The sequence below is a fragment of the Antechinus flavipes genome, chromosome 2, assembly GCF_016432865.1.
Source record: "Antechinus flavipes isolate AdamAnt ecotype Samford, QLD, Australia chromosome 2, AdamAnt_v2, whole genome shotgun sequence".
NCBI classification, from domain to species: Eukaryota; Metazoa; Chordata; class Mammalia; order Dasyuromorphia; family Dasyuridae; genus Antechinus; species Antechinus flavipes.
Window position 1 is genome coordinate 329305904 of NC_067399.1, and position 13333 is coordinate 329319236.

General features: G+C 33.7%; 1 protein-coding gene across 4 annotated transcripts in view; it reads left to right on the forward strand.

Annotated features, from left to right (window-relative positions):
* The window catches only part of DAAM1 (dishevelled associated activator of morphogenesis 1), a 207286-nt gene that overhangs the window by 121247 nt on the left and 72706 nt on the right, over window positions 1–13333 (forward strand). For all 4 annotated transcript variants that reach the window (XM_051977752.1, XM_051977756.1, XM_051977753.1 and 1 more), the window contains exon 4: window positions 11148–11219. In XM_051977752.1, the coding sequence (XP_051833712.1) occupies window positions 11148–11219 (72 nt within the window). The remainder of the gene's footprint in view (window positions 1–11147; window positions 11220–13333) is intronic.

Sequence of the window (13333 nt, forward strand, 5' to 3'; positions counted from 1 at the left end):
TTTTTCAGGGTGGTTAAACCTTTTGGGATCCTAATTTTAGGTATTATTCACTCATTATATTGCCATTACTTAAGTAATATCTGTTTTGCCTAGATCATTAGTGATAATTTCAATGTTAGGAATACCAGTAAGCTCAATGGGAAATATCTTAGTCTAAAAGGAAGCCTTAACTCTTACCAGTCGATACCAAAAACCTACTAAAGAAAGCTCTCCCAATTTGGCAGCATCATACATATCTGAAAGATAACATTTAACTCTATCAGCTTTAAACATTATAGGTTCAAAATGATATGTGGTTTAGTTCTATCAATAAAGAAAAAAATGATATCAGATGTTCAAGGAGTAGATGAGAAGGTAGTTCTTATGAAACCTAACATCACATAAATAATATTGATAAAAATGTGGCTGCTTGACGGCAGAGTGGATAGAACTTTGGACTTGGAGTCAAGATCTGAGTTTGAATGCTACCCCAGAAATTTAGTAGCTTATGTAATCCTGGGCAAGTCACTTGAGTTCTTTCTGCCTGTTTCCTCATTTGGAAAATAGGGTAGTAATGGTACCTACTTCACAGGGTTGTTATGAAGATCAAAAGTTAATAGTTTCAAATCTAAAGCCCTATGTAAATACTAAATACCGTATCTTAGTCCAGTGGGATCCAAATTCTCTCTTGAGGTTTCATCTAAACACTTAACATCTAAACAATATCCTAAGATTCTTGTGTTTTCTACAATGAGGAATAATGTTGATTTAAGGTTTTTCTGTAAATTTCTAACAAGTGAAAATGTCCAACGTGCATAAATATAATGATTATAGCTAGTGTTTACCTAGCACTTTAAGGTTTGCAAAATTATTTTTAAATATTCTCATTTTATACTCAGAATAACCCTGGGAGATAGAAGTCATTATTATCCCCATTTTACAAATGAAGAAACAAGACAAAAACTAAGTTACTAAGGATAGCTAGGTGGTGCAGTGAATAGACCACCAGCCCTGAAGTCAGGAGGACCTGAGTTCAAGTTTGACCTCAGACACTTGATACTTTCTAGCTGTGTGACCCTGAGCAAGTCACTTAACCCCAATGACCTCAGTAAAAAAAAAAAAAAGAAAGAAAGAAAGAAAGAAAGAAAAAAGAAAGAAAGAAAGAAAGAAAGAAAGAAAGAAAAAGAAAAGAAATTAAGTTACTTGCTCATGATCATGTATATAAGTATATATGTAACATAAGCATCTAAGGCTAGATTTGAGCTCAGGACTTCCTACCCCAGGTCTAGCACCCTATCTATTGTACCATTTAGCTTTCCTTTTTGCAGATCTTGTGAAGAGCTTCATGAAAGAACTATACTGTACTAAAGATTGTAGGGCATTCATTATAAGTGGATTTTGGAAAATGGAAAATATTCCCCTTATGTACTGATGAGGCAAAAAAGAAACCCTACCAACACTACTGTGTATGAAAACAAGACATAATGATAAGTTCACTTGTCACTTATTGTGATAAACAAAGGACAACTTTGGTTCAGTCTGTAATACCCTTTAACTCTCCTTTGAACTTTACTGCCCTCTGGCTTCCATGCCAACTAAAGCAAATTATGTTTCCATCTTTAGCAGACTTTTGACCGATGGGATACATGAATATCCTGCCATCACCAAAACACAGGAAACTCCTCTGGACGATTCACCATTTCCCATATATGACTAAATTGCAGGTGTAAAGTATAAAATGTTGTATCTGCACAAATAAGCCTTATTTATGGCATTAATAATTATAGGTTGATCAGTCCCTTTTTATTTAACTTGCATTTATCTTTCCTTTTTTTCTGGTCAGGATTTCCTTGTGAAATTGTGAAATTCTCTTTCTTCATATTTTGTGCAGATAGTAATTTTTAGTATTTAAGATTTGAAAGTGTTTTACACTTATTTTCATTTGAGCCTTGCAACAACCCTGTGGAGTAGGCACTTGAGATTATTATTATTATCCCTATTTTATAGATCTCCTAAATGAGAGGTTAAATTACTTCACGTAGATAGTGGGTGTCAAATTGAAATCCATGTTGTTCTGATGCCTGTCTGGGCTTCCTCCTCTCTCTGTCCTCTATTCCCAAATACAAATGCAGTTGCAGCAATTTTATCAGCCCTACAGTCCTGTATTAATTCACTGTTATCCTAGCAGTGAAGATATTTTAATCCTGACACTCTTTTTGTGAATGCTGTCCTGTAGTCTTCTTGTAATCAGTCACTCAATAAACATTTGTTATTTTTCTACATTGTGCCAGATATATACCACTGGGGATACAGGGGGGGAAAAAAGGCTCACTGCAGAGAGATAATCCCACCAGAAACTCTTATTTCATGAAGCAGATTTTAGTAGAAAGTGTATTGGAGGAGCTCAATACAATGTGGCACGCATATATTCTTTGCAAGTCTTTCTCCTCAGTATTGACCAGTAGTCAACTTCTTCAGTGTAAGTTTGACATAATTTTAAGATCACAAATGGCTATTAGTTATTTCTATGAGTAAGAAAAAAACAGAACACATATTTCTAGAAGATAATGAATGCTGTTCTCATTAGAGTACTTCTTCCCTATCTTAAGAATATTTTCCTGATTGAAATATCAAAATCTGCCTATCATTTACTTCCCTTGATTCTCTCCACATTGTTAATACTGATTTCTAGCAGAGGTTTCCTTTATAGTCTCACATTAAGCATTATATTGCAAATCATAAACATACTTTGATTGTTTTCCCAAGAGCAGGTTATATCAAAACCTGCTTTTTAGCATTCTGACAAACTGGTCTGGTAGCCGCAAATCTGGGAACAAGATGTGAGGCAGCAAAGATCATTGACGCCATTGATTGGATTTCCACATGGTGTTAAGAGTTTATAGATATGTTAAAATGTGTTAATTTATTAACCAGCTAGGCTAAAAATTGCAAACAGACCAAACATATCAAAGATTTGATAAAGCATAAGGAGGTATGATGAAGTAATTTATTTTATATTGTTACACTCTTCTGTGCCTTAAAAATGCTTGTTGGGTATGTGATTATGTTTGTTTGACTGAGCCAGGAAAGTGCTAACTCTGTAAGCTATGTCAGTCCAGTAGGATTTTCCTGAAACTCCAGTCCTATTCCCAACCCTTTAGATTCTTCCTACTATCTAGTCCAAAAAAAAAAAAAAAAGGAAAAACCAAATCAATATGGATCATATTTGACAACATATACAATACTCATTATTTATTGACCCTCATTTCCTATCCTCCCACACACTCCCCTATGTTTTTAAAAGAAAGTTGTATTTCATTGTCTATTTTTTGAGAAACACATTGCCTTTATTGCCTTTCATCTGAGTTCAACTACATCTTAATATTTTCACTTACAGGAATGTAGCCATTATGGAAGTCTTAAAACTGTATTAAAATTTTTGGTGGTGTAAATTGGATTTAAGTGAGGCAGAGTTGCACCAAGTCATCTGCCTCATTCTCCTCTAAAATCACCATTGTCCAGTGGCAGGACAGAGTGAGATGACTAGTGATGACTCAAGATGCAGTAGATGACCTTAGTGTCTTCAGTATCTAACCAAGCCCTAAGCACTTCCCAATACCTGCTTCACCAACTTTCGTGGCCATTGGAACAAATTGTTCTCATCCGCCCATTCTATCAGCGGAAGGAAGTCTTTACATGCCTGGGGTAGACATTCTCTGAACTTACTATAGAGTTGGAAATCCTTTGATTATATACAACCTGGTTTAGCCTGTCTGATGAAATGGTTTGCTGGGGTGTGGCCACTGTGCAAGGTATAGCTTTTTGGAGCCATAGGTTAGAGTTAGGTGGATCAGTTGGACACCAGAAGTGGAAAGAGCTCTTGTAAAGGGCTTAGCAGACTTCATACCAGAGGTATTAAATACATCATAATGCTAAATGCATCAACCATATCAGTCCAATGTCCTTCTATAATATCTCTTTCCTCCTTAAAACCACTAAACTGTTTTCCTGTAGCTAGGGAAAATAGGCTCATTGACTCTGTGTCAAGTCACTTAAACCTTCAGTGCCACAGGGGACTCTTAAAATTATAAGAGCAAGGGCATCTTAAAATTGTAAGAACAGGGACAGCTAGGTGGCGCAGTAGATAGAGCGTTAGCCTTGAATTCAGGAGGACCTGAATTCAAATGTAGTCTCAGACATTTAATACTTCCTAGCTGTGTGATCCTGGGCAAGTCACTTGACCCCAATTGCCTCAGCAAAAAAAAGAAAAAGAAGACTATAAGAACAGTTACTGAGATGCATCAATAAAGGGGGTTCCTCACTATATCCCCTATACTAATCAGAACACAGATAAAATCCCTCCAAAAATACCTTTTAAGTATTCTTTTAACAAATTTAAAAATTGATTCAGTAACATTCAAAAAATGTTAGTGTTGTCACTTATTTCATAAACATGAATTTTAATGGCTGACCATTACTGCCATTTTGTTTGTTTGGAAATTCTCCACTTCTTAGGTCCCTTATTGTCTTTTCACAAGAGAATTCATTGTATCTTGTGACTGAGAACAACAGGCGTACTATGTAGATGTGAATATGACTCAACGTATACTAATATAGCTGTTGTATCACTAATTGTATTTAATGAATGATGTAATTTGTATATTGGCTAAAAGAGACCAGAAATGATCAAAGAATATGAACTAAAAAATTGCAAAATATTTACCATATACAAGATTATTAACAATAGAAATTAAATGCAAATTAAAATATTTCTGAAGGTTTGCCTAATCTCCAGCATATTGGGAAAGATGACAAAAATGGATTCAGTCAATGGTGGAAGAGCCATAGTAAGATAGGTACTCCCTTAGAGGAGTTGGAATTGGTCTAAACATTCTGAAAAACAATTTGGAATCAGACAGTGCCTGTGTACATACAGACATTTATATTTTTACTTAATTTCCCATAACTTTAGACTCAAAGTTCACATCACTAAGCATATACCCCTAGGAGATTAAGGACAGAAAGAAAAGTCTCATCTATTTTCCAAAATATTCATAGTGACACTTTCTGTGATAGCTGAGAACTCAGAAATCGGGGAAGGGAACTAAGTATTTACATAATGTCTAGTATGTGCTAGGCATTGTGCTAAATACTTAACAAATATTTTCTCATTTGATCATCACCATAAATCCAATAAGTTGAAAAATTCTCATCTCTCCCCCCATTTTACAGTGAAAGAAACTGAGAAAAGCACAGGATAAATGCCTTGCTCAAGTCACAAAGTTAGTAAGTTTCTAAGAACAAATTTGAAATTGGGTTTCCAGGCCCAGAGCTATATCCATTATTCCACATAGCTTCCTTCTAAGCAAAACATGCACTCACTGATTAGAGAATAATTTAAGAAATTGTAGTAAATGAATGTAATGGAATTTTATTGTGCTATCAGATAATGCTTAATATACTACATCCATCCATTCATTCATTTATTGTTTATTTAAATTATATTTTATTTTTCCCAATTACATGTAAAGATAATTTTTAATATTCACTTTAAAAAATTTTAAATTTCAAATTATCTCCTTCCCACTCACTTCCTGAGACAGGAAGCAGTTCAGTAACATGCAATCATGCAAAATGTATTTCCACATTAGTCACGTGAAAGAAGTCATAGATAAAAAAATGCTTCAATCTACATTCAGACTCCATCAATTCTTTCTCTAAATGTGTATAGCATTTTTTGTCATAAATCCTTTGGAATTGAAAGACTTGTATCAATTCTTGGAGAGAAAAGAAAGCAGAACCGAGGTGGGGGCGGGGAGTGACTTCTTATGTAATGTGATAAATGGAAAAAATAATACAAGGAAACTGTTCAATTATAATGACTTAGCTTTTCACAGCAGGAGACACAAAGATGTTTCCTTTCTTTCTTAGAAAGCTGAGAAACTGTATTGTCAGAAAAAGTCAAAGTAGACTCACTGGTTAGAGAAGGAAGGAAAAGGACATTCCAAATTCACTTTGATATAAAAAAGAAAAAGTATGAAAACTTTTTGAAAAGAGAGACATTGCTAAGATGCTAGAACTTTACAATAAGCAAAAGTAAGCAAGAATAGCATAATCCCATAAAATGGGATATATGTTCTAAACCCTGCGACAGCTCATACCAACTATGTAATTTCTTTAGACAAATATAAATAAATATATTTCCTCAGAGAGCTGACCTCTAAACCTAATCTAATCTAAATGATAGATCTCTTCTGTGAATCAAAGAATGTATATGGACTTGGTCACAGAATATTTCATATTAATTAGCAAAATATGGTCTTTTTTCTTTCTTTAATCACATCCTTGATTGAAAGAGATTAAAAGGAATGGATATGTTGAGGTGTCTGATGATTTGGAAGATGAAGTGATTTAGGAGAGAATGAAAGGAATAAATAAAATTCATAAGACATAGAACTTGTTATTTCTAAGAGGATATGAATTACTGGATTCTTTGCTGTTTATGAATAGTTTAAAAGTCATGGATTCATGAAGAACCTGTAAATGACATACATTCAACAAAGCAAGTTATTGAGAAAGATATTTTAAGACTTCTATCTGAATTACTTTATTTTGTATGAAACCTCAAATTCATCTGTGAAGGGTTCCCTCCTTGCCATCTTTTCTATTTTGACTACCGTATCTAGTTTACTTTTGATAATCAGTTTAGATTACTGCATTCTTACAACATGTAAAGGAATCTCTCTGTACAGACACTAATCTTGCTTATCTGATTTAAAACCTCTCTCCTGTAACAGTGACGACTAGAGTTTAAATTGGGCAGGCCTTCACATGATCTCTGAGGTACATGTGATTTTGGTTGACTTTTGGAAATTTGCCTCAGTCCAGAATCATTTTATCCTTTTATATTTCCAAACTTTGTTGAAGCAGCTGTGGATTTGGGCTTCTTCAATAATCTGGTAATGTTCAAGTTTAGCTAATAATCCTTTGGAAAGAGGGGAAAGAAAATACAAATATAATGGAGCTAGGTCCTGGTATCTAGGTCGCAAATCCAGTCATTTTGTTTAGTTATATAAAAATTGTATCCAGTGGTATTCTGAAATGTAATGGAGTACAACACCAAAGTCATTTCTCTGGTGTTTGTTCAATCATCTATTGCCTACTTCCTTTTTTTTTTTTTTTTTTTTTTTCTTTAAATTTAATTTTATTTAATAATAACTTTGTATTGACAGAATCCATGCCAGGATAATTTTTACACCACATTATCCCTTGCAATCACTTATGTTTCGTTTTTTCCCCTCCCTCCCTCCTCTCCCCCCCCCCCCCCCAAGATGGCAAGCAGTCCTATATATGTTAAATATGTTGCAGTATATCCTAGATACAATACATATTTGCAGAACCGAACAGTTCTCCCGCTGCACAGGGAGAATTGGATTCAGAAGGTAAAAATAACTCGGGAAGAAAATCAAAAATCAAATAGTTCACATTCATTTCCCAGTATTCCTTCTTTGGGTGTAGCTGTTTCTGTCCATCATTTATCCAATGAAACTCAGTTAAGTCTCTTTGTCAGAGAAATCCACTTCCAACAGAATACATCCTCATACAATATCGTTGTCGAAGTGTATAATGATCTCCTGGTTCTGCTCATCTCACTTAGCATCAGTCCATGTAGGTCTCTCCAAGCCTCTCTGTATTCATCCTGCTGGTCATTCCTTACAGAGCAATAATATTCCATAACATTCATATACCACAATTTACCCAGCCATTCTCCAATTGATGGGCATCCATTCATTTTCCAGTTTCTAGCCACTACAAACAGGGCTGCTACAAACATTTTGGCACATACAGGTCCCTTTCCCTTTTTTAGTATCTCTTTGGGGTATAAGCCCAATAGAAACACTGCTGGATCAAAGGGTATGCACAGTTTGATAACTTTTTGGGCAAAATTCCAGATTGCTCTCCAGAATGGCTGGATTCGTTCACAACTCCACCAACAATGCATCAGTGTCCCTGTTTTCCCGCATCCCCTCCAACATTCATCATTATTTTTTCCTGTCATCTTAGCCAATCTGACAGGTGTGTAGTGATATCTCAGAGTTGTCTTAATTTGCATTTCTCTGATCAATAGTGATTTGGAACACTCTTTCATGTGAGTGGTAATAGTTTCAATTTCTTCATCTGAAAATTGTCTGTTCATATCCTTTGACCATTTATCAATTGGAGAATGGCTTGATTTTTTATAAATTTGAGTCAGTTCTCTATATATTTTGGAAATGAGGCCTTTATCAGAACCTTTAATTGTAAAGATGTTTTCCCAGTTTGTTGCTTCCCTACTAATCTTGTTTGCATTCGTTCTGTTTGTACAAAGGCTTTTTAATTTGATATAATCAAAATTTTCTATTTTGTGATTGGTAATGGTCTCTAGTTCATCTTTGGTCACAAATTTCTTTCTCCTCCACAAGTCTGAGAGATAAACTATCCTATGTTCCTCTAATTTATTTATAATTTCGTTCTTTATGCCTAGGTCATGGACCCATTTTGATCTTATCTTGGTATGTGGTGTTAAGTGTGGATCCTTATTGCCTACTTCCTAAATAAAGTTCAAGGACCTTATTAAATATAAACTTACCAGCTTAAAACAATCATGTGTGCCTATATGCTTATCCCTTTTACTTGAAATTATATAACAGTTCAGTTTGAAACTAATTTTCCTCCCCTCAGAATAGCTCTGTTTCAAAAGATTTATTTATAATAGTATTTTGTTGGACAGCCGAATGGATAGAGCATTGGGTTTGAAATTTAAACTCATTTTCATGAATTTGAAATCTAGTCTCAGATAATTTGTATGACCCTGGGCAAGTCATTTAAACCTGTGTGCCTCAGTTTCTCATCTATAAAATGAGCTGGAGAAGTAAATGGCAAACCAGTCCAGTTTTTGTTTTTGCCAAGAATATCTCAAATGGGATCACAAAGAATCAGACACAACTAAAAAGTGACTGAAAAAATGTTCTATTGGTGAAGGATGCCTGGCACACGGTAGGTATTTTACATAAGAACAGAGTAAAATGCTCCAATGATCCAATAGGTAGAGATGGATTCAAGATAATAGTCATAATAGTAATAATATTCCCTTAACCATATTTTTTCATAGTGTTAGTTTTTAGTTTTTAGCTGTTAAATCAAATGTTACAGATGTATCTGCTACTTCATTAGTAAATAGTAAACAATTGGCACAGTTCTTTACCCTCCCCAGAAATGTTTAATAGAAATTGTGTAATCATTCTCTGAAAATATAGGACTATGTTTTGCATAATTTCATATGTATAATTAATATCATATTGTTTTCCTTCTCAATGGATGGGAAGGTGCTAGGAGGGAGAAAATTTGGAACATAATTTATTTTTCAAAAAAAAGCTAAATAAAAAAACTTTTTAAAGAGAAGAAAAATAAAAAATATATATAACTATCAAACTAAAGAAGTGTCTAAGTTCTGTTTTTTCCAAGCCGTGAGATAATTTGGTACTTTTAACCCCGGAAAAGACTTCTAGACTTTTTTTTTACACTTGTACTGATTTTAATTACCCTTGTACTATTGTTCAGAAATTCCCAAAAGTATTATTTTCATATGAAGGATAATTTTACTATAATAACTTACATGCATCTCTCTCCCTCTCTCCCTCTCCCTCTCCGTCTTCCTCTTTTTCCTTCTCCCTCTCCTCCTTCCTCTCTTTTCTTCTCCCTCTCCCTCTCTCCCCCTCTCTTTTCCTTTGTATATATCTAAACATGCATCTATAATATAAATGTTTGCTGGAATATTTGGAACTATTGACCAATATGTTTAATTTCCAATTCTCTCATCTCTATACCCTATCCCCCAACTCCAAATCAGACCCTAGTCCTAACAATTCCCAATGATTCATAGTAGTATGTGGGTCTTGAGTGAGTTTTAGTCAAGAGACTGAAACAGGTTTGGATTTAATGTCAGGATTAAGATCAGGTAGCTCAATGGGGCCCTAAACTTCTCACTTCTAACCCCAGGTCTACTATATGTTTCATTTTAGTCAATCTAAATTCCCCTTCTCTAAATCCTTTACCAAGATATAGGAACCTCACTTATTTTTCTGTGGTTTTCTTCTTTATTCCATTTTCATCTAATGCAAGCTACCTCTAAATGAATCTTTTTTTTTAACTGTCCCCTAGAGTCTCAATAACCAATGTAGAATATAATATAATTGCAAGCGTGTAAGTAGTTAATACTTTCAGTGATGAAGAGGCTCTATCACCAGTTCTGCGTCTTTCTCTCCAAGTGTCTTTTAGCTTATCACATAATATCTCTCATTTTCTTATTTGTAACATGATGATGATAGCTGCCCTTTCTATGTTATAGAGTTATGAGCACTAATTAAAAACCATATATAAGTGCTTTGAAAATCATGCACTATTTAAACATAAATTGTGATAATGATAATAATTTTGATGGTGGAAATCCTGAAGTATGATTTAGGACTTTTTTTTGTTTGTTTATAGCTTTATTTATATTTGGTCATCTTGTTATACTATACTTGGTACAATTCAGAATTTAGAGACCACTTAATCAGTCAGTAAAACTGTTTGCCTTATAGGGCCTGTCATTTGAAAAATATCTTTGAAGATATGGCTTTACCATGCAGGAGCTCCAAAGAAAGATACACAAACTTAAAAGACATTTCTACTCCAAATATTCATATGGATTATTCATGCCCAAGTTGTGGTAGAGCATTTCAAGCTAGCATTGTTTTTATCAGCGACAATTGGATACACTGTATCTTGACCCTAACAGAATGTCACTTTGGTTCTCTTCAAGAACAGACAATTGATTTACCATGTAAAATGTATTTGCGTTATTTCAATATACTATTTGAACCAGAAAGTGTCCTTCAGGGGCTATGTTATTAACATTTGTAGCTTTCTCAGAGGGTATGACATCAGGAATATGTTCCTGGTCAGATGGGCATTTTGGAGGATTAATTCAGTAGCTTGATATTTGTGCTTTGCTGGAAGTTTAGGAAAAACAATGTCATCCATTCATTTTTAGCATTGCCCTGGAATAATGTACATATAAACATTTATTAGATGATATTATTCTTCTATTATCTAATTTTTGCTATCTTTTTTTTTTCCTCTTTTAGGATCAGGAAGAAAACAAGGGAGCTACAAGTTGGCCTGAGTTCTATATTGATCAGCTAAACTCAATGGCTGCTGTAGGTACATTTTATGTGTTGTGCTAATAGGGAAAAACAAGTTAAGTACAAAGCACTATTGCACAATAAATAGCCTAGAATGAGGTGTGAAGATTTTCATTTGGGTAAGACATTCTAATATCATTATCCTTCTACATGTTAAAATCCTCTTTAAAATCAGTAAAATAAGTTCTTCAATATGCTCTAAGTTAAAATATGCAATAAAATGATATGAATTTAACATTCTAACAGGTGATTTAATCTCCTGGAATCTGATTTACATTCCTCTTTAGCTATATCTTTGTTGCTACTCATCTGGATACATGGTAACACCTGGGAAATTAACACATTTTAATATTGTGAAGTTGAATTCTTCCACTGGTGTTTCATATTTCCTTTATTACTTGGAGTGAGTCCCAAGGTCTCATCCATACATAGATCCTTTTTATCCCTCTACTATTGAAAGAAGCAGGCAGATTCTTCTTTCAAGATCAACAATGTATTCTTCCAGGACTATAAAATACAAAGAAATATCAGAAAGACTGACAAAATTAAGTTAGCTGAATAGCTTTGAGATGTCCTTGGGAATCCTCTTGGTACATGAATTCCTACTACAGTGTACTTATTTTGACCAAAATGTGTGTTTTAAGCATATAGGTCTCTCATTTTGGGGTTTATACTAGCTGAACAAGCATATTAGTAGTTTAATGTAAAACATCCAGCTAAAATGAACTGGCCAAACTTTTCACATTTAATAAAGCAGCTTACCCATTTTTATCCTATGTCTTTGAAATACTCTATGGAGAAAAAAATATGTTCTTTGTCATTAAAATGTAATCTTGAACTCGTTTTCATAAGTATAATTTTCCTTGTTTGAAGCTCTGAACATTGTTCACCAAATCTTCGTCTTCCTTATTTAGAAAGCTCAATATATGCTGCTTTGCAAAAATTTAAAACAAACTGTAAGTTCATGATATATAAACCATTCACATTTTGCTAGACTTTAGAAGACATTTTTTTACATGTCCTGCTTTCCCCTTTTTGGATGTTTTTATTGTCATTATATGTTTTATATTAAATATGTATATATGTTTATATGTGTGTGTATGTGTAATATAATAATGCAATGTACAGTAGAAATATGATAATATTGCATATTAAATCATTAGTCTGGCAAATGTGAATAGTACCTTAAAAGTAAAGGGTTTTCAAGGTTCTTAGTGATTATCAGAAAGTTCTTCTTGATAAGTAAGAATTTAAAATTTCTTGCTAAATTCTGTAACTTAAAAAATATTAAGTATTATAGTTTAGAATTTTTTTCAAAATTTTAGGCAAATGAAAATTAAAGATGGGTTATTTTATATCCTTACACAAGTGAGTGTTGAATCCTACATTAGACAGTTTGCAGTATACTAAAATGTTTGTGTTCTTTTAGACTCACTGCTTCTTGCCTATTTCCTGGAATGCCTATTACACTGAGGAATACTTTCAATATTATGGTGTTTGATTCAGAATCCTGAAATTGAATATCATTAATACTTCAAAGAATACATTTATTGTACTTTGTTTTATTTACTCTGTTTCCCTCTTTTTTTAACCTGCCAAACAAGGGTTGGGTTGACTTTCTTTTTAAAAAGCTTTTTATTTTCAAAACATATGCATAGATAGTTTTCAGCATTCACCCTTGCAGACACCCTTGTGTTCCAAATTTTTTCTCCCTACCTTCTTTCCACCCTGCTCCCGTGGCAGGTAATCCAATTTATGTTAAACATGTGCAATTCTTCTACACATATTTCCACAATTACCATGCTGCACAAGAAAAATCAGATCAAAAAGGAGGAAAAAAGTGAGAAAGAAAACAAAAAGCAAGCAAACATTAAGGTGAAAATACTATGTTGTGATCCAGACTCAGTTCCCAGTCTTCTTTCTAGGTGCAAATGGCTTTCTCCATCATAAGACCATTGAAACTGTCCTTAATTTGGATTAGCTTTAAATGGATAATAACCAAAAGAAAAAAGGAATCAGTAGTTAATGAAACAATGAGGTCTAGAGCTCCATGTTTTTTTGGGAGACAGTTGCTAATGCATTGTTTTAAATTTTCTTTCAATGAAAACTATTTTTAAATGTTACCGATT